Source organism: Oculina patagonica, chromosome 11 (genome assembly GCF_052425735.1).
Source record: "Oculina patagonica isolate OP01 chromosome 11, crgOcupat, whole genome shotgun sequence".
In the NCBI taxonomy this organism is placed as follows: Eukaryota; Metazoa; Cnidaria; class Anthozoa; order Scleractinia; family Oculinidae; genus Oculina; species Oculina patagonica.
The window spans coordinates 16,930,303-16,952,412 of record NC_135768.1 but is presented as its reverse complement, the minus strand read 5'-3'; the positions used below and the strand labels follow the sequence as shown (position 1 = coordinate 16,952,412).

Below are 22,110 nucleotides of genomic sequence, written 5' to 3'. Positions count from 1 at the left end.
GTTTGTTATGACTACGTTCTCACTTCCTCCCTAGGGACTTCTGGTACTTCGTGGGGTTGTGACGTCACAATTCTCGATGCTTTTCTCTCTCTCTCATCGATTGTGTAAAGCATCGAGCTATACTTTCATCGTGCTACATTTTCATCCCCTCCTCCACCCCTACTCCTCCGGTATATAGGAGTTATATAGGGGCACACCATTGGTTTTCACCCTCACCTTTGCTGAGAACGAAGTCGTTTGTAAGGTTTTAGGTTTTCCTTTCGGATAAGTAATTGGCATATATATGATGCTTCAGTTAAATAGATGATGTGTTTCTGTGTTCATGTAAAAAGTCACACCGAGCGGCCATCTTGAAGCTCGTCTCTATGATCAAATTTCTGGGTTCTGTTGAACAGTATTGAAGTTTTCACTAAGTGTTTGAGAATTCAGTTTTCCACGGTTTGCTTGCAGAACATATTTCTTAGGACTTTTGCGACAGCAGCTCGAAGGTCGCCAAGACGCCAACAGTACAAGACTGGATTTATGGCCGAGTTCATAAATACCAGAGTATCTGCAAAGATCCATGCTGTCTCGTCATGTGTGTTAGGATCACTGAAAGGTACAGAAATAAACCTTGGAAGATAACATAGAATTGTAGAGGTATAAAATACAAACGTGTTGAAGGCACTCTTATTCAAACGCTTTTGATTCAAAGCCTGCGGATTTAAGGCCTGTGGATTGCAATCTTGATGCTGAATCTGTATCTGATGCCGGCGGACAATCCGATAAAGTCTGACGTAAAAATAAGCAGAAATTATCAGATAGAAGCTGATTAAAATGGCCATAATAAACATGCAAGTTATAGGATCCCAAAATACAAGGCAAGATAAAAGACTGATGATCACCCATGTTGTTACTAATGCAGATATTGCACGGGATGACGTCATTATAGCCGCGTATCGCATGTGATAATGGAGGGCTAAAAATCGATCAAAGCTTATGGTAGCCATCGTACCGAGTGAGACCCCACAGGCAGCAAAGGCCATCATTGACGAGAGCAATTTAAGCAGACGAACTGATGTCAATAAATTTGCAATATATATTGGCTGGACTATCAAACCCACAAGAAGGTCTGTGACAGCGAGGCTTGAGATAAACATCATGGAAGGCCGTGATCGGAGAGACACAGTTCGCCATATTGCAGTGAATACTAGAAAGTTCCCCAAAATGGATATGAGCATCAATGGTGCATTTAATACGCAGTTTATGATAACAATATTCCCAAGAGTCTCGTTTGCCTGAGTTTCCGTTTGGTCATCACTCAATGATTCGTTCAAGCTGAAGTTCATGATTGCGACGCTGTCTTCGAATGAACATAAACTTATGTTAATTCTATAGTCTAAACGATTGTGTCTTCATTATGGACTTTCCAGTATTTGTTAAATGCGTTTGTCATTTACATGTACTCATATTTAGTCATCACTATAGATGCTCCTTGAAAGTAATTTACGAAACAGGTTCCATAAAACGGCGAAAACCAAGCGAAATTTCACAAAGATCTCAAATATACTATTCGTACGTTTAGTATTTGTCTTCTCCGCATGTGTGCTGTTAAGCCACCTTGAAATGGTCGAAGATAACTTTGCTGCGTTTTGCAGTGCATCAACCCTGTTCGTGTTTATCTTTCAATTTTAGATCGAACTGAAATTCGTTTTACTGTAAAATCCAAAGCTAACAACGACTCCAAATGACAGAACTCTCGTAACATCTTGCCACACAGGAACACGAAATAACCGGTTGTCGTTTAATGCAAGGAGTGCCGGATGTTGTTATATCTCTCTCTTATGACCACTTCTAATTATTCACTGTAATTTTCATAAATTTTGAAATTTGACAAAGACAGCCAGCTGTTACTTATAGTGGCTAGAAAATTGTTTTAAGAAAGTACCAGACGCTCAGAAACAAAATTACAAATTTCTTTTTATCAGATCAAATTAAATTTACGGTTAGAAAAGAGACAAAATTTAATTATAGCATTGGAAATCTTATGGTGCAGATGTGCTAAAAACAATATTTTGCGCGCGCGAACATGCTGTTCACAGTGTTAATTAGAGTCTTTAAACTGAATAACGATTGATTGGCCAATAGGCTTGTTTTAAATATCTTCAATAGGCCTTATGCATGACAACTTTTAAGTAAAATATGCTCAAAATTTACCACGAAGGCCTCGTTTACGCGAATTATTCTCAAACCTCTGCCATCTTCGCGCAGTTTTCACGATAAAATTTACAAGTTTGCACTTCGAAAGCGCGGCTTGTTGGTGAAACTAGCAGGTGTGACTTAAACATACACGAAGGCTATGTTTTTAATCGAGGTAAAATTACTCGCTCCTGATTGGCTGAGCACGCCATTCTGCATTTACAGTTATCTTGCACTCTGACACTTCTGCCTGCGGGATTTTAGTATACCTTTTAACCATATTGCTCACATGTCGTTTCGGAGTTGCACTTCATTATTTTCTGAGTTACATGATGAAAAGATATGGAAATCAGGCATGACGGGCGTTTTCTACAGATGTTTAGTTTAAAACGGTATATTGGACGTCCATTGTAACTAATAGAGGTGTTCAACCGTGACATATGTAATTTCGATAAGATAGATTAGCACTTGGCTAGATCTTAAAGAAAAAGTGCCACACACATTAAAACAACAACCGGTTTTATTATTTAGTTTGCTGAATTCTAATTTAAAAATGAACTGATCTGCCATGAATAGTCTCTTGCATCCGTTTACGAATTAAACTGTTTCGTAATTTGTAAGTTCAAGGCTTATTTAAAAATAACTACCAGAGGTGAACTTGGAAAGCTGCAATTTCTTTGGCCGAGAAGTCCTGACTCTGTTATTCTAGATGATACTAAGACTCCAAGGTGTGCGTGCTATGCCCGACCACATTCTAGGTTTGAATACACTCGAATCTCCAAAAGAAATGGTACAGAACCTGTCAGTCTTGGTAAACTTTTTACGATCGAGTGATCTAGCAATCAAATTCAATCCCTTTATACCACTCCTGAATTAATCACTTCAAGACCATTTGTGGAGATTTTGCTTATCAAAGCGAACGTTTTAGGATAAAACGGTTCAGTTAATGTAGTTCATTGGCACGTTTCAGGCTCAGCTACACTTGATTTAATACGGTCAAGATCTCTATTCATATAGGCGGCGGAGCAGAGGTTGGGAATAGGGGGCTGTAGCCCCTTTAAACTAAAATTTTGGGGCTCAGCCCCCCACATTTCAGTACCGTAGGGGGATGCACCCCCCACGGGAGGCGGGGGGTATGCGCTTGGCTTGGAGTACGCTGGGCACACACCTTTCAAAACGTTCCTCCGCCTCTGATTCAGAGCTTGTTTTTGTAATGATATTCTTAATAACTATTTTTAAGATGTAGCGGCTCTGTGTTATGGTCTCAATGCCCACGGAGTACGGATAATACTTCGCATGGTCTAGTTTGGTTTGCGATAGCGGCGCATGAACAGAGTATTATCTCTGTGGAATTGTTTGTAGGTAATTAGGTAATAAAGTTGCCTCTCAACCAATCCATAAGAAAGAAGAGATAAGTCGAATGTTTACGGTATTACTGAAGGAATAGATGGGAATTTTGCAAACAACAAAAAGCTTTTTAAAGCTCTTTTTTTTGTAAACATATATATGCGTCTTTCCACGAATATGATTCTTTCTCATGAATCATGCTAAACATGAAATGTTAACTTGCGTGCCAGACGGTTCCGTTCTCTTTGCTCTTAGAAGTTTGGATGCAAATATATCTCTTGTTATCTCAAAATCAGCTCAAAATGTATTACGTCAGTTATTGCAAGTGCGGGCAGATGTTTCGAGAGCTTGCTGGTGATCAGAAAACGCTTCATTCCGTCCTCTTTGACCCGGTTATTTATGGAAATAATTCCTAGTAAATATTGAGGCAAAGTTAAAACAAACGAAGAAAGTTACCTATGAATCATTAATTCTGTGTTCCTTGGCAAATGCGATAATTATCTTAAAACGACGATTCTCTCATCGGCTCGATTTGCCTCAGCACATTTTCAAGTCAATTTTGTGCCACTATTAACAATGCATGAAGATACAAATTCATTTGAGTGGTTATCTGCTTTGCGTGAGAAACAAAAATTAGCTAGACATGCTAGGCGCCCACGCCCGCAAGGAAGGAAACCTGCGGTTTCCCAAGCTATAAGATACAGCAAAAGATAACAAGTTTTTACCACAAAAAGACCATTAATACTAAGGGCGAAAGATACTCCCACACGGCTGAAAGAGGACGTGTGAAACTTTTGGAGGAGGGGACTTCAGTACCTGTTGCTTAAGATCCAACTACAAAGACATGACTGGCTATTTTTTTGGATTTTCCATTTTAGAAATAAAATAATGCAAAGCAAAATATTCAAAGTACAAGTTTGTTGCAGCTCTGATCTACCAAGTGTATTTTTGAAGACTTGGTGACTTGGTTTGTTCCTTCCCTTTGACCAAAAACGCAATTTAAATGCAATAAATATCAAAAGAGCCTCTCAAACGCGTGATTCATGCCTACACAAATGCAAATGTCATAACACCGATCATATCACTTCTTCTAGAGTTGGCATTGTTTTTTTAAGACCTATTGTTGAGCTTTAAGTTTGTTTTACCACAGTTTTATATATGATTCAAACGAAACACGCAACGCAGGCCATTTTGAATTTGGGAAAAATGTAATATGGACGCAAAATGTCCAACTACATACATCCATTCAAAACTCCCAAAAAGACAGAGACAATTTTCAGAAAAAATAAATTTGCCTAAGAATCTCGTGGAAAGAAAATAAGTTGTAGTTCAAAATATCAGAGAGTCAGGTATTGATTCTTTATACTCTCCTGACTCTCTGACCTTTCAATATACTCAGGTCATTCAGCTATAGATAACTCGATAAGATCAAATACTGCTAGCTGAAAATAACCGTCTTAAAACGATATAGAAACATGACATATTATAATAACGTTGAATTTTTTCCATTTTATTTTCTGGGAGTAGCTGCATCAATCACTTGGTTTCAGTATCCGGATTTTCACTCAGAGAATGTCAATTTTTTTTTAGAAACACTTGTTTGAAATGGTAGATCGCTGACAATGTATTCTTGTCCTTTATGCTGAAGTCAGACTAAGGTAGAATTCTAGGTCTTAATATACAAACATTTTTGCGGTTCCAGGGGATAAAAATAACGGCCTAACGTCCCAATTTACCAAGCGCTTGGTTAGTTATCAGAAAGCAATCTCCGATTCCATGCGAGGGTGCACTATTACAAAACGGTGCGCTAGACATTTAAAATGTCCTCGACAAATTTAAATTTCTAGTCAATATTCTGTATATACGATAGAAGAAACCAACTTTTAATAGAATGTAAATGTCTTAGGTTGCACACACTAACGGTTTCCATGGCAATCATTTATTACGCTTATAGACTCTGAGAAAAATCTCTCTTTTAAGTTATAGGGTATTTTAATTAAAGTTTATTTCTTTGTTAGCGCTAAATAAATTTCCTAGGCCTTACGTTGGCGTAAAATATTTTGTCTGTCTTATCAGAAGTTTGTCATTTATGAACGAGGTAGATTTTACAAGATATAAAGTGCTTTTAATGCTGACAAAAAAAATATTCAAGAATTTCGAGTGAACTTCGTGAATTTGAAAGAAAAACGCTTCGAGAATGTTAATGTATTTGTCTCTGAATTACAGTACCAAAATATACTGCGGAAAGATTAATTTTGCGATTTTCTAAGTGGTCCATGATATAGGAAAATAAGGAATTAAGGAAGTTACAATTTTTCATTTCTAAATATAATTTTATTTCTATTTAAAAAAGGCACAAGATAAAGATTTTAAGCGAAGCAAAGCGTACTGTCACATGGAATATCTGCTCTATTGCCACTGATTTCATTTTATTCCTGCCCACGAACTGGCGTGCAACTTCATTATTCAATGAATGTTTCAGTCTTCCATATATTTTTTTTTTTTTGTTTAGTGGTGTGGGTTTGCGTAGCTATCTGGTCAAAAAAAAATAAGAGGAACCTAGCACTTATAATATGGGTTCTGTTCCCACGACTAGGGCAACCAAGTTCCAAAATAAAGATGTTCCAAATTTGATTTTACAGAAGATAAAAAAAATCTCAAATTTCATTTTACACAAGTTCGGAAAAACAAAATAAAGCGAAAACAGCACTGCGCGCAGAAAAGTACTGTTTCGTTTACTTTTTTAAAAGTTAGAACCACACATTTACAACATAATGAACAGTACCGCATGAATGTACTACTCAATAGCTTTCATTTAAATAGTAACAATATAAAGTTTCGTCTACAAAATTAAAAGCTAGAACCACCTTCCCACTAAGCCAACAATTCCCTACACCATTCTGGGTTAATTTTAGTTTGTTTTTAGTAGTACAAAAATCGTAAAATGACGTCACCGGCTCACGAGGGACATATTGAACAAAAAAAAATTTCTCTCATTAATTTTGGCAATATGACTTCAATTTTTATGCACACGCATCCTGTTGTGCCAAGATGGTCTCTGTGAAAACCCCCTACAAAGGTTAATGGGAAGGTTTTAATGAAAGAGAGATATTGTTCTTTCGAGTGTATCTTTTATCTTCAAAGAATAGTAGTATACAGACATCATTTTTTTGCATTAATGTGAACATTGCTAACATCAACTAAACAAGTTAGCAAACTATTTTGGTATATTAAAAGGTACTTATAATTTTTAATTTTATAGTTTCTGTACGTAACATCGGATGAAATGTCACATAAATTTCGTAGATATAGACAGGTGAAGAGACACTTTAGCCGGAAATTGTTGATGAGTATAATATTGCCAGCTCACATCATAAATACGTCCAAGAGGTAATCTTTATTTAAATTAAATTTTATGTGTTTACTGTTGGACAAATTGATTTTAGATTAAAATGTAAACATAATGACATTTAATAACATGTAAAACACAAAGAAATAGTCATTTCTTTTGATTACTGTTCTTGATGTCATTAAAATATAGTTCCTCAGTTTTTTGTGGTATCATTAACCTTTTGATGCAGTAACAATTAAGTCCATGTAAGAGTCAAAGAGTGTTTTTTCTGTTATTTATGGTTGTTTAGACAACATTTTCTTCACTGTCTTTACAACTGCTTTTCGTAGCTTCCCAAGCCGCCAGCAATAAAGCAACGGATTAATTGCCGAGTTCATGAACACTGCCGTTGTTGCAAAGCTCCAAGCTTGTTCCCAGTCTTTTGTGATGAGATAAAGAGACATTGCAACAGACATTGGAGCATAGAATAAAACCATTACAATGAAAAACACAAAAGAGTTTAATGCACTCCTCTTTAGCTGCTTTAAACTGGAGACCTCTTCAGTCGCTGCTTGTACTGCTTGCTGCTGAGTATGAATTTGTAATTGCTGATGACGAACTATTCGGTAAATTCCTATGTAAGCGACGATCGAGATTAAGAGGCATAAGCCAACTCCAAGAGCTATAACCAGAAAATATACATTCCGATCTAAATAGTAAATTCCCGCCAGAAGAAAAATTAAAATCCACATTATTACCAGTGTCCAAATGGCGCGGGATCTAGTCACTAAGGTCGGGTAGCGCATGTGATAATGAAGAGCCAAAAAGCGATCGACGCTGATAGCTGTTATGGAACAAAGAGAAATACCACATGTAGCAAATGATACCATGAACCACAAATTGTCTAGGTGATGAATTCTTGTTAACCCACTAGCAATATAAAGTGGTTGAACGAAGAAACCAACGAGAAGGTCTGAAACAGCCAGACTGCTAAGAAACATTATGGACGGTGAACGAAGCGAAGGAGTTCTCAAAATGGCGGCTAGCACCAGAGTGTTGCCAATAATGGATGTCAGCATCAATGGAGCGTTTATAACACAGTTTATGATGACGATAGTCTCAGGCATTGAAGAATTTTTGAACATCTGTGAACCATTCATTGCTGTGGATTTGGTTCCAGTTTCGCTGGAATAGTTCCACATTATTAAAGTTGTTTCTTACTTTTGTACAACTGTCTCAACTTTCACTCAGTGTACGAAATCAAGCCAACACAAACTAACCCACACATCTTGTCCCTTTATAATTAAATAAGAATGTTAAAATGTCAATTCAGTTTGAAGTGGAATCTTATATCAGTCACTTTCGTGATATTTGATATCTATTTTTGGAGAAAAAAAACTTCAGCTCAATATGAATTTCACGTGAAAGCGAATGGTTATATTTGATATTTTTAATTTCTTTTGGAATTAATGACACAAACATCTATTGTGTTTCAACGTTGTTTTGCTAAACCTTTCTTTGCCGGGAATACAAGGCTAAATTGTTTATTAGCCTTGAAATATTGCTATTTTTTTCTTTCGCAATCTCGCGGGTGAAACATAATACAAGACACTGACAGTTTTTTTTTTCTATTTGTGAGAAAGAAGCAACCGACATTTACACAACATAAACATGAAATGATTCAGAAATTTATGTTATCTGTAGTGGAAAGACGGCCTGTACTAGTTTAATGCTTCTTAAAAACGTAGCATAATTTAATCCGTTTGGCCTTTTCTCTGAAGTTAAATTAATTAATATGAATCCACTTTGCTCGACAGGGCTCCTTGTCCTAAACAATACTTTAAAATTATTGAAGACGTCATTCGTTGGATATTACGTCGTGTATTCTGCATCAAATTACCTTTGCCTGTCATTGTTCTCAAGTACGTTCAAAGAAACGTAAGCAGATATTGAACATGTCACTGTAGTGTGAATACGCTTGTCCATTTAAATCCAGCAATGTTGTAAAAGCCGTTGTCATGCATGGCGAAGTTCGAAAGTAGAGTTCGAATCTCATCATTCGCCTTTGAATTTCAAAAATCCTGAAGTTTAAATTTGAACTTCAACTTACATTTATTAGCTTTGTACCCGAGAAATGGGGTGTCAATATCGTGACTGATTTTGTTGGGGGGTATATATACTTACGCTTTTTAATCATGAATAGAGGAAGCGTAGGTTGATGGACTTCTAATTGGTTTTTCATAGCAAAATGTTATTGTGATTAAATTTAGATAAACACTAAGGGATAAAAATTAGCGAGGAAAGTTCTCGATAATTTTTATCATAACATGTGATTTTGAGGTCCAAACTGTTTTTTCTACAAATCTCTACAAATCTCTAAACATTTTCCTAGAACGTATGAATTCGAAAAAAACGAATAAATTTTAACACATCAAGGTAACCGAATCATCTGATTTGTCCGGAGTGGAAAAAAAAATCCTCAGTCTTAATAAGAGGGACGTTGGGGCCTATTGAAAACCGCAAAATTGCCCAAAAATACATCCAAAACAGCAAAACTGAAAAAAATATTATTAAAACCGAACACCGCCTATAAAACCATCAGAACCCAAACTTGACACACCAAATTTCTAAAACTCTAATCGTTCTGATACATTGGCGACTCGGGGAGCATACTGAAAAACGTTTTTCTTCACGGCATTTGTGCATGGCATGGTCCCGAATCCTGCACATCTTCTTTAGTCTCTGTTTGAAGTAGTCAAAAAATCGCAAAAATCGTCTACTGAATACAGGACTTTGGGGGAATTTTCCGATCACAAAAACTATAGCTCTGAAAGCATCCATTGAAAATCCAAAAAAAAAACTCACATTACAGCTTCGAGAACTTGGCAAGCGGTTGGTCTATAATTGAAATCATGATTGCCGAAGAGAAACTGGAAACCACATTGGAAAAATATTAAACTGAAAGCCATGTCGGACACCAAATCCGAAAAACCATTATTTTTTTTTAATTTTTGCTGAAAAACGAAAACCAAATGCTTAAAAAAGGAGAAGTGCAAACCACAAAAGACACCGAAACCGGCCGGAAAATCCTCAAAACCGAAAATCCAAACGCCCTCCTCCTTAATCATGTAGTTAAGCGCTACGAAGGCAAGTCAGCACGGTTTAGGCGTTACTAAACATAGGAATGAAATTGGAAGAAACGGAATGAGTCAGAATGGGCCGGAATAAATCAGTAAAACTGGAATGACACCATTCAGGTCCATACATTGGATTTTCGTGAGGTCAGTAACCTAATTGACTGATGGAAAAACCGTGTATAAATAAAGTTATCTTATCTTATCTTATCTTATCTGTCTGTATGCTCCTTTTCAGTCTTATTCCGGCTCATTCTGGTTAATTCGGGTCCATTCTGGTACCTTACAGCTCGTTCCAGTCCATTCTGATCTCATTCCCGATCATTCTGGTCCATTCATAATGTTATGTTATTCAGCTTTCATTCCGGCCCATTCCGGACGGTCCACTCCGTTGCCTCTTCCAATGTTTGGTAACGCTAGACAGTACGATATGGATTGATAATGTTGCGCGTATTCCACAAAACAGATAACGATAGTAAAGAAGGTAGCCCAAACTTACACATAGCTGACACTGTTCCTTTGAAGGGCATTTCTCTGATTACTTGAAGCTTAAAAGTGCTTAAAACTGTTTAAAAGTTCATTGTCTTTCCTTTAGCTCTCTGCAACTGAGCCCACTGCAGTTTCCGCTACTGCGAGTGGATGAATTTGTTGAGGATTCAAGTTCTTCCTCCATATGTAAATTAACAATGTCGTGGTTGCTGCGAAGAAGACGTGGTCGTTTGCTTCTCGTGTTTTCAACGATTTCCTTCGTCTTCATCACTTTTATAAACTACAATGTCCTGGAAGGGTTGCCTGCGGATTCACGGTACTGGAGCACAGCAAATATACAAGGTCTGTGAAACGTTAACTCGTTTGTGCTGTTACTACCCAGATAACTAAATAAGGCATCAGATCGACTGATAATATACAATACAAAACGGTACAATACTTTATTTACCCACACAACATTTACGAGCAAGCGCTCGTTAAAACATGTGCGTGAACATAAAATAGCAATAAAAGAAAACGAAAAATGAATATATATAAGCTTTATAAATGGATACTATAAAATATGTGCCTAAATATTTCAAGGTTTTCTGAAATTATGCCTAAAAAGTTTATGTTTTCATGCTGTGGTTGTCATTTAGAGGAAGTAAACCTAATATTCAATTGGATCTACTTTGTTCATTTATTTTGGCTCCCTGAATGTCTAAGATTTAGGCGCAATTATTTCTCGTCAAGCTTTGCGTGTCGGTAGCGGACAAACTTTTAAGCTCTTTTAAGCTTGCACGTAACCAACGCGGTCTATTAGCAAAAAAAATTATTATTTTGCTATTTACTTTGCAACTGAAAAGCAGTTTGTTGTCATATGCATGTCAGTTTTACGGTTAACTTCTTGTTCTGTCGATAAAAGTCTCAACGATTAGATCCTTTGCTTTACGAGACGTCGGCAGTTCTTAAACAGAACTAGACTACGAGAACTACACTATGATTCCAGCAAATTTAGTTTTGTTGATGCGTTAAGTTGTCATCGAATCTACTTCTTACGTTCTTTTTTAATTTCATTTTTTCTGACTTAAAGTAAAATTGCAAGGTATCATCATTTTTAGTTTAAATTTCTCGTTTCATAACAAAAGTGCACGGTGTGCATCGTTGCACGTAAATTTGACTAAGAAAAAGGTCTCGGACAATATAATAGAGTGTCAAGAGTCTATAGAATTCTTTGCACATCTTGTCAGATTATTTAGTTAAAACCTTCTTGACACAAAATATGCGATCAAAAGGGTCGTTATCGGCTCCACCGCCTCGCAGAGCAACAACAACAGCAAACGGCACAGTGGACGGTTATTGTGAAAGCTTTATGAATGACCTGGTTATAAGGCGAACGTTTTTTCCCCCGGTGAGGAGATCTGTCCAGATTCAGACCTAGCTCCAGCACTCCAGGCCTCCAGATCTAGATCGAAGGACACAGATGGTACGTAGAAGTTGATCATACAAACATTTTTAGACATTCACACTGGAAACAAGAGTGTTTAATTATTCGCATCGGGAGACATCGTTGAAGATCGCTGTCTCGGATTCAAGCCAAAGTGAGGTTAAGTTTAGGTTTTATAGGAAACATGGCCTTCAGCTTTTTGGGAACAAGCATGGGAACAAAAGGAAAATAAAACTCGGACCGCGGAAACAAAAGCATATTTTGAGGGAACAGGGAACACCAAAATCGACGAAATACGTTTAGGGAACACAGGAAAAAAAGGAAATTTTGTTGGGAACAAGGTATAAACATGAACTTTAAAGTTAGTAGTAAACGCAGCCCCTAAAGTGAGTCACCTTATAAACGTAGGAGGTATATATAATACCAAAAAAGGTAAAAAATGATGGAACTAGAAGGAAACTGATAAGAAATAGTGAAGACAACTAGCGGGATGCTTGGGGCAAATCGGGGCGGAGAAAAGTAATTATATAAAAGCTGAAGAAGACGAAATCTGAACAAATTCAGTTCAGGTAGAAGGCCGTCAGAGCAAGTCTTCATTTTGCGTAATGATTGTGTAGCAAGTAAACGAGTGCCAGTCTTTTCGTTAGGAAGCTTTCGTTCCTTGGGGGCAGTTTATTGGTGATCATAAAATCAAGCAGTGTGAAATCACAGAAAGCCACGCTTTCCTTGAGAGGGAGCATATCACACACGAAATTCACACATTGATAGATCAAGATTGTGGACATTTCCTCATCATACAACGAAAACATGATCCATAAACAACGCAGAAATTCAATTTTCTGAAAGTTATTTGACAACGAAATCTCAAAAATTACCATACCAACTCTATATTTAGCGAAACGTTTGCCTCATTTTCAAAATGGCGGTTTTTATCGCAAAAACGTCCAATAAACCACTGTGAACAACACTTCCAACAAAAACCCATGCAGACGATGCTTTAGTTTTGGTTAGAAATAAAAACAAAGGATTTTCACCTGCATTTAAGCTAGAGAACAAAATTATGTAAAGAATGAAAATAGCAAGAAACACTTAAAAATAGATCTTAAATTTTGACGCCGGGTATTTTGATATCCTTTCCTTGCATGGCATGTATTTAGAAACTAGCTCCAACATTTTCTTTAGTATAAATTCATTTCAAGTGATTTCATTAGTAAATATTCAAGCAGCTCTCTCCAAAATGATATGTCTTTTTTTGTAAACTAAGACTAATTCAATCAATAAATATTTGGCAGCTTACACTAACGTGCAATAAACATACTAATTTTTACTTTATATTTTTAAAATTATTTTATGGATACAATGAAATAATTTTAATAAGTAACAAAGGAAAAGTGGCGAAAGGAAACTAAAAAGCTTATGCGTGGTTCGACTTTCCCAATTAAACTAAGTTGACTGAGCACACAGTTGGTTATGTGGCCTCAATGAAGTCGCTAAGTAAATAAAAAGTAGAAAATTAAAATTTTATTCATAGATCGACGTAATGTTTTTCTTAAGGGCTCTCTTACAAGAGCTAATTGAATAAGTGTTTGCGATTTCGCTGTCAAGGAAATTTTCAGTTAAAACTACGCAAAACCTCAGAACAAGATGGAATTATAAAAAGGTTTAAGAATGCCGGTCGCTTAGAATCCAACATTTCGTGGCAAGAGGATGGAACTTCGATTTCTTTCATACTTTTATGTTAGATAGGCTAGGGTATAACTCAAATCACTGTATAGTTCTTTCGATGGAATATCCTTTTATTTTAAAGAAAAATGCAAATGACGAAAATCCGTTAAAATCGTCATTTGAGGCGCTAAATTATTCATGATTATTGCACGAGTTTGAGAGCCTCGCGTGCAAAAACAAATCACTCTACCGTCTTTTAAACACTCAAACCATAGTTAGCAATCTCTAAACATCTACTGAAATGATTTTGGGAAATATTGCGTTGTTCTTTGTAGACAAAATAATTTAATTTCGAAGGCATACAATTCACTGAAGTAAAAGTACTTGGTAAATAAAATTAATTTTCACCATGTGCGAAACCTTCAAATCGTTTAAGCTTCTGGTGGTTGAATGTTAGAAGAATGGTGTATAAATCCCTGTAAAATTTTCTTTGGGCAAATGATTAAGAGCGACGTGAGAACTTTTCGAATTCGGTTAAATATGCAAATATTGACCTTCCGCGGTCAACTTTGAAGTAATATTTCAAAAACGAGTGCGAGTGTTTCATCGGGGTTTCCAAACACGAGAAAACTGATGAAAGCACGAGGCCGTAGGCCGAGTGCTTTTATTGTTTTCGAGTGTTTGGAAACCCCGATGAAAACACGAAGCACGAGTTTTTGAAATAGCTTCTCAATCGGCGCCTAATTGCAAACAAAATATATTATTCACGAAAACTTAATTTTTTATTTCTTTTGTTTAATTAGCGTACAGTAGGTACAGTTTGCAATCGGGGCCTTATTGCAAACAAAGGATATTATTCACGAAAACAATTGAATTGTTGCTATCTTTTGTTTAATTAGCGCATAGTTTGTGATGATTATGTAAGATCCGTGTTTTTCACAACTAAGCTTGTTTACTTTAAGTCGCCACAATTTGCATGCAGTGGCGTCCTGCTAGTTTTGAAACGTGGACGGGTTAGCTGAGGATGAATATCGCCAGTTTCGGCCGCCCAAAAATGTGCAAGAAAATTCCTTGCTTACACAGTCAAAGCATAGTGGACAAGTGAGCCGTTGAGGTTTTGAGAATCGAACTTGCCAAACAGCGCGCGAGCAAAAGTCTCTTTAAGTTTCTTTACTTGACCTGGGAAGTGTGTTTAAGGATTATGATGTTCACCGCGTGCAAAGTCTTGAAGAGAAGTTGGAGGACCTGGATGGTCTGTCTTTAAAATATTGGCTCACGAAATTCGTTCACCAAAAACTCGGTTGGGAATAAGAACGGTGGTCGATCGCTACGAGATGTTCAGGAATGTTTCTGAATTGCACTAGCACTGTAAACGTAAATTTTAGAGTGATTCTACTTAACCCGTGAAACAGAAGCTTGTCTATTCAGTCGGTGTGTGTGTCATTAATATTTAAATTAGGATAACCCCGCATCACAAGGGTTTGACGTTTTATCAAACTCTAGAGTTTGATATTTCATCAAACTATCGTGGAAAGGCCTCTGTCTAGTGCTTCATCGGGTTTTCAAACCACACCCACCTGACCAAATTGGCGTATCCTGATTGGCTTGTCAATTCATGAATTATTAATGAGTTTGAGAAGTTACGGGTCAGACATGAATGACATGAATATTTCAATCCGTGCACAAGTCTTAACCCATTTTGGGTCAAAATAATCACACACAAAAACATTATGAAATGTTCTAACCTTAATCTGCTGTAAAAAGCAGGTCCGAAGGCCACTTAAGCACGGTTCCGGCTCTAAGCATCCGTAGTAATTTGAGCTTCGTTTGTGTAAGTATGTCCTATTCACCGCGCCAACTGTCAACATATTTAGTGGTCGAAATCCAATCTGTGATCAACTTTCGGCGCATCTCATCACCACTGCATCTTCTTCGACGGCATAGCTGATTGTTAGTATTGCTTCGTTAATAGTACACAAAAAAGTAACATCTGATCGCTAAACGGCCTGATGTCGGCGCTTACAGTAGCTTACAGTCCCATCTTGCAATGAGCCGTCTGTTCGTCACGCAATACTGTGTCATGGACATTTTTTTAGGGGGTGGTAGGTGGGTGTGGGAAAGGTTGACTATGCGGAAATGCTTGATTTAATACTTTATGACAAGTACGTACTCTAGCCAGCAACAACAACAACAACAACAAATACAGTGATATTTTTAGGGAGACAAGATAAAGCACACGTACTGTCAGGTGATAAGCTTTTGGTACAGCGTAATGCAACTGTTCGCGAATTCGGTTGCTCGCGCGGGCTTGGTTGTAATACCGGGGGTGGGAGGGGGATATAAAACTTTACAAAACCGGTAGAGTTTTTAAGTTGTTATTCCCTTTTTTTACTGCAGAACCCAAAACGAAGAGAAAAACTCGCGTCTATGCTTTTTGGGGGGTGAGGGGGTGGGGGCCGGGGGGGGGGGGGGTTCTTGGTTGGTTGGTTTGCAAAGTTTTATTTATTTATTTTTTTTTTTTCACAAAGATACCTAACCAAATGTATCGCATTTCCTGTATAAATGGTTAATGATAGAAGTAACGAAAAGTTTTGATTTTTTTTTCGTGATCGAGTGGCAACTTAATAAAAACATTGCATCACCATTTTTTTTCGCCCTACGGTAAATCTGGGTGACCTGTGTCTTCGGGTGGTCATTTGTCAACCTGTAACAAAGTACTTTCTTGGGGTGCCGTTTTGAACATACTGTCGAATTCATGATGTCTAAATTCAACAATAACTAATTTGAAGTTCAAACGAAATTAAAACATGTTAAAAAAACTCAGTTAAAAACAATATCATGCTAAAAGATAAGCAAATTGCTATGGCAATTCGGCGTGTGAAAAAAATCGCCAAATTTAATTTAGTGGCTTCCTAAGTAAACAAAACCTTGGTCGTGCTAGTTATTGGCACCGTCTGTTTGCTTAAAGGCAGCGCATGAGCAATTTTTTCAAAGTTCAGTTTATTTCACTGGAAATGGAAGGTTGTTGTTCTTTTAAGGCCCTTGTTCGTGGAGTTTGCGGTTTTGATTCTAAAGATCGAAAGCGTCACACTGAAATCGTTCCTCTACTGTCGTGTGAGAAGGATATCAGCAGTCACAAGTCCCAGTATAAATTTAGTTAACTCTAACATGACTCTTTCCCGTGAAAAACCAAACTTCAGAAGCTAGCTATTTGGTGTTATAAGGCAGCTCTTGAAAACTTCGTTTTACAGTCTTAATATAGTAAAGAAGTAAATGGTTTGAACCCAGTATCAGGTCGTAAAGTGTGATTGTCCGGGTGAGAGTTGCTCTGAAAACTCCGGGATAGGGTATATTTTTTGAGGTTCTCGGTCCATAAGTAGGGTATCATTTTAACTCCTTTTGGCAATGTGTTCCAGGTGTGATCCTTAGATAGGGTACCTAAATTCTATCAGCTAAAATAAACGCCCAGCTAAACGAAATAAAAGGTATCATAAAACTGAACTTTTTGTTCAAGTATTAGTAAAGCGATTTTAGAAAGATTTGTGTTTTGCCGTGTGCGGTTAGCCGTTATTTGTGTCGGCACGGAACGCTTTTCCTCCCCTTGAATAGATTGTTATTTTTCGGTTTTGGGCCTTAAAAGGGGTATCAATGTTCGCTTTCTTTACCCTTAAACCCTATTCGAAATTTATGGGAGTGCCCCTCCATATGTTTCGTGAGGGATTGCTGGGTGGGTGCGCTGCTTATTTGTTTTCAAAATAAGATAAGTGGAAGATGGAAGTGCGTATAAAATTTGAGCCGAGACCACTGTTTCCAGTTTGCACCATAATGATTAGTTAATGTATTATATATGAATAAAGGTATAACTGTTACTCAGAGATATCAGAATACGGGCTCCTTTTATACTAATCTCCTCCGACGCGCGTCCCCCACCCCACTCCCCCTCTCCAACCAAAAAAGTAAAAATTACCAGTCCCTAAGTGTTGCCCATCATTTTAAATACAGCGCATTTTTAACATTTCCGACTGTATTTATCAGTTAAGGTGAGCTGATTTTGCTCATCCCTTTAGTCACAAAGAGCACCGTATTCTGTTGGGCGCACCACCTACCCGTAGAGAACTGAACTCCTACCAGGAGCGATTAGCACATAAGCCATGGTCAGCCATGCCTGACCATGCCAATTATTGGCATGCTGTTATAACCTTGGACAAGCTATTCAACTGTGGTGTTTGTTCTACGATTTTGGTAAGGCCCCGAAAAGCTCTTGTAACTAAGAATATTAAAAGCGTTAGCATGTAACCAGTGATAAATTCGAGGGTCAGGGTAAAGAATAGAAAACGCAAGCAAAGAAAACCAAAACTCTTCTAATACACGTTTTCTTTTTCTTAAATCAGTCCTGTATGTGTTCCAAGGCTAGATTATGAACAGTTGAACCTTGATATAAGGGTTAAGGTTATATATCGAATGTTAATTTAAGAGATACGCAAAAATGTGTTCACTGTTACGAATTGAAGTTTCGTTATACCGAAGTTCTTTTTTACGTATTTTATTATAACTGTAGAGTATCGTTCATTTTACCTAGGAATTCGTTTTAAAGTCGAGTTTATAATAAAGGATCGTTCAGTCGAGCTTTTCACGACAAATTACGCCCTACCCCACCCTCTCTCCCCTCCGCCACCTGCTAAATCCCCATGACTTGCGTGACGAACAAACGGATACATGACTTCGTGCAATGCAAAGATAAGCGTCGACATTATTGTGCCATTTTAGCAGCGATCAGATGTATTATTTTTGTGGACTATAAACCAAACAATACTTAACAAATGACAAAGCCGTCGAAGAAGATGCACTAGTGACGATATGCGCCGAAAGTTTATGAAAGATTCGTTGGTTTTAGACCACTGAGTATGTTGCACGTTAATTGACAGTTGGCGCGGTGCAGACTTGAAACGAAGCTCAGATGCGACGAATGATAAGAGCCGTAATCATGCTAAAATGGCCTTCGGACTTACCTTTTACAGCAGATAAAGGTTAGAAAATTATATATATTTCTTTCATATGCTTTATTTGGTCTTAAATGGGTTAAGACTTGTGCACGGAACAAAAATTATTTCTGACCCGTAACTTCAAAGTTGACCGCGGAAGGTCAACTATTTGCATATTTTACCGAATTCGAAAAGCTCTCACGTCGCTCTTAATCATTTGCCCAAAGAAATTTTTACAGGGATTTAAACACCATTCTTCTAGCATTCAACCACCAGAACCACTCAGTCAGTATATGCAATAATACAACCTTAATTCATAGATCGACGTAATGTTTTTCTTAAGGGCTCTCTTAAAGAGCAAATTGAATAAGTGTTTGCGATTTCGCTTTCAAGGAAATTTTCAGTTAGAACTACGCAAAACCTTAGAGTAAGATGGAATATTAAAAAAAAGGTTTGCATGAGGTCAAAATTTAGAATTCCTTGTTATGTCCAGCTAGTAAACGTTGACACTCTAGTTTCATCCCTTTTGTTCATTTTTTGTCAGTATATGCAATAATACTATTACACAAAACACCATTTCACAATCACCACTGATTACAATAAACAGTTTTATAATTCTTGCAAAACGGCTTTCATCGTCACAACATATATACACACTCTTGCATGGACTTGCATGGCGATTTGCCTTTCATTGCATAAAGTATTACCATTCTGGTACTACTTTTGTTTGTTGGCCATACCGTACCAAACGCAGGAAAATTTACTTCACAATAGTTGCGTTTTAAAGGTTTTTAATTTATTTTACTTCTTCTTCTAATATTCTTCTTTTGATTGACCACATTATTACGCCTACACGTAACGGCTAAGTGTTAAAACTACCTCTTATAAAAAATGTCCAGTTTATTAAAAGCAATATATTCTTTGGGAAACAGGCACTCTGAAAAGAGGACATACGTACATTTGGGGGGGTAAATAACAACTCTTAATTAATACATAGAAGAGAGTGCCTCTTCCGGCCTTGTACTGACTTACACTATTACCATAAAATTCCAAAAGGAATAACTTTCGTTATTTTTTTTTTTGATTTAGCAGTCTTTTTTACCTATCGTCATTTTAATTTCCACTGAGGTCTGGCCATGCAAGCTGCTCGGTGGATCGCTAAAATCGGGCAGCTAAAGCAAGAATTACTTGTAAAAGCAGATCAGACTAGTAAGGATCGTCCCAAAAATACACATTATTCTTAAGGTATATTTATATAGGTTTTTTTGTGAATACACCTAATTGCAATAAGGTTGTCATAGAAAAAAGTAAAAAGGAAAAAGTCAAATAGGAATTAATTAAGCGCATGCATGAAATTTATTCATACAAATGGCCTCAAAATGCTTCAAAATATGAATAAATCAATTAATCTTGTTACAGCATAAAAATGTGGACTTCAAAAGTGAAGATAAAACTCGTGAAATTTCTGTAAATGCTACCTGTTATGAAACTAAGCTAATTAATTCCTATTTACCTTTTTTCTTTTTTACTTTTTTCTATGACAACGTTATTGCAATTAGGTGTAAAATGTTGAAGAAAACAGACTTAATCGTTTGTAGCCTTACTTTGCATTATTTACGTTATAAGAAGCAGTTGATTACTCTATCAGTTGGAATTAAATGCTTCTGTATTGCAAATTTTGATTTTATTCTCAGTGGTTGGGAAGGTTAAAAATGCGGCCATTTTTTATCACGCATTTTCTAAACCCGTAGAAAATTGGACTGCAGCAGGTGCGAAAACAAATAAATCTCATTTCTTCATCATGCAATGATGGCAATTAAAAAGTGTGAACAATATCTGGCATGGTAATTGATCTTTGTTTGCTTATTTGTCTCGTGTTTGGATAGAAATTGAATTTCGGTTTTTACATACATTACCAGGCTACTGTTTAAAACGGATGTCGGACAAGACAGCGGGTTAAATCTCGTGCTGCGATGTCACTAGTTCAATCTGATGCTCAAAATAACACCGTGTGTGAGATTCGCTGAAAGCGCTTCAGAAAGTGTATCCTCTTGGGTTTTATTTTTCTTTGACAGGAAAAGCCTGCTAAGAACTAAATATCAAATTGCATCTGAAAATTCTGGCCACTCAGTTATTCAGTTTCAAGGCAGCAAAATACAGTCCTGTCTCACGCCTTGGATTGGTTTTAACGCGCTAAAAAGACGACACGACTAATTTACAAAAAGAATATGTTGTATAACATCAGCATAAGCAATGGAACTAAATTGGTAGATACAAGCTCTCCGCCTGATGTTTCTGTTATCGTAAACTGTGTCATAAATATACCATTGATGTTCGTCTCCATTACTGGGAATGCTCTAGTGCTGGCCGCCATATTCACAGCTTCTTCGTTGCGGCGATCACCTTCAATAGTGTTTTTGAGCGGTCTCGCTGTTTCAGACCTTCTTGTTGGATTTGTTGTGCAACCTCTCTTCATTATCAGTGGACTTGCGCAGGACGACTTTCTTGGAAAGCTGTGGCTCAAAGTTGGGTTCGTTTGTTGTGGTGTTTCACTTTGTACGATCACCGCCATAAGTTTAGACCGATTTCTGGCTCTTCACAATCATATAAAGTACGCTGTTTTCATGACTGTATCTCGAGTCAGGGCTATCTTGATAATTATATGGATGTACAGCATTATTTTGCCATTTATTTATACTTGGAGCCCAAACATTTACTATCAAATCGTTGCTGTAGCTTTATGCGTTTATCTCTCGATTTCGACGTTTTCTTACATAAGAATTTATCGAGTTGTTCGCCATCACCAAACGCGCATTTATGCTCAACAACAGGCGGTTTTACCTAATCAGGAAATTGGAGATTCCTTGAGGATAATGCGTTTAAAGAAAAGTGCAATTAGCACTTTTGTATTCTACATCTTCATGATTTTATGTTATACGCCAGTGTTCATTGAAATGTCCATGTTGCTGGCTCAAGGTCAAGAAAATACTCGAAGCTTTGGTACAACAGCGGTTTTCTTAAACTCAGCCATTAATCCAATTTTATACTCATGGCGCCTTGCCGAACTCAGAGCGGCTGTTATCAAGACGCTACAAAAACTGTGTTGTAAGAGTCACTGAATTGCAATTACGTTTTTTAAAAGATATTTTGCTTTTTTTCCTTCACTAAGCTTGCAGTTGGTTTGCTTTTCCGGATCAGATTAAGCTAGTTTATTCGATAAGTAAAACCTATGGTTCTAAACAGGGCCCGAAATAGAAACTGGAGAGCTATTATGTTAGCAGAGCAGGTGAATAAAACAGCATACAATTAAAATCCGACTACAAGATTGTTTTCGTTTCAAAACGTTTAAAAATTACTATTCTACGTTATAATACCAGGGTGGTTTTCAAAATGTACGTTTTTATGCTTATATGAGCCTTTTCTTAATGGATGTGAAATAGTGCACGATAAATTACGAGGATAAACATGACAAAGCATCTGAAAAATATTTATTTTGTTGATACATCACGATTCGGAAATTTTAAGATCTGTAAAAAGAAAATTTGCATGATCTTTTCA

At 37.0% G+C, this 22,110-nt stretch overlaps 3 protein-coding genes across 3 annotated transcripts; 1 reads left to right on the top strand and 2 right to left on the bottom strand.

The window, feature by feature from the left end:
• Window positions 1-369: 369 nt before the first annotated feature.
• Window positions 370-1,472, bottom strand: LOC144630989 (cannabinoid receptor 2-like). Its single transcript, XM_078489343.1, has one exon. The coding sequence runs from the start codon at window positions 1,326-1,328 to the stop codon at window positions 426-428; it is 903 nt and encodes a 300-aa protein (XP_078345469.1). The 5' UTR covers window positions 1,329-1,472; the 3' UTR covers window positions 370-425.
• Window positions 1,473-7,033: 5,561 nt separating this feature from the next.
• LOC144630650 (melanocyte-stimulating hormone receptor-like) lies at window positions 7,034-8,142 on the bottom strand. The gene has a single exon (XM_078489016.1). It carries the CDS (start codon window positions 8,056-8,058, stop codon window positions 7,153-7,155), a length of 906 nt encoding a protein of 301 aa, XP_078345142.1. The 5' UTR covers window positions 8,059-8,142; the 3' UTR covers window positions 7,034-7,152.
• Window positions 8,143-20,752: 12,610 nt separating this feature from the next.
• Window positions 20,753-21,880, top strand: LOC144631086 (histamine H2 receptor-like). The gene has a single exon (XM_078489463.1). It carries the CDS (start codon window positions 20,781-20,783, stop codon window positions 21,669-21,671), a length of 891 nt encoding a protein of 296 aa, XP_078345589.1. The 5' UTR covers window positions 20,753-20,780; the 3' UTR covers window positions 21,672-21,880.
• The last annotated feature ends 230 nt before the right edge of the window (window positions 21,881-22,110 follow it).

What these genes read in the sequence shown, in the direction of transcription:
- LOC144630989 (XM_078489343.1), bottom strand. Translation starts at nt 1,328, where the DNA reads ATGAACTTCAGCTTGAACGAATCATTGAGTGATGACCAAACGGAAACT.
- LOC144630650 (XM_078489016.1), bottom strand. Translation starts at nt 8,058, where the DNA reads ATGTGGAACTATTCCAGCGAAACTGGAACCAAATCCACAGCAATGAAT.
- LOC144631086 (XM_078489463.1), top strand. Translation starts at nt 20,781, where the DNA reads ATGTTGTATAACATCAGCATAAGCAATGGAACTAAATTGGTAGATACA.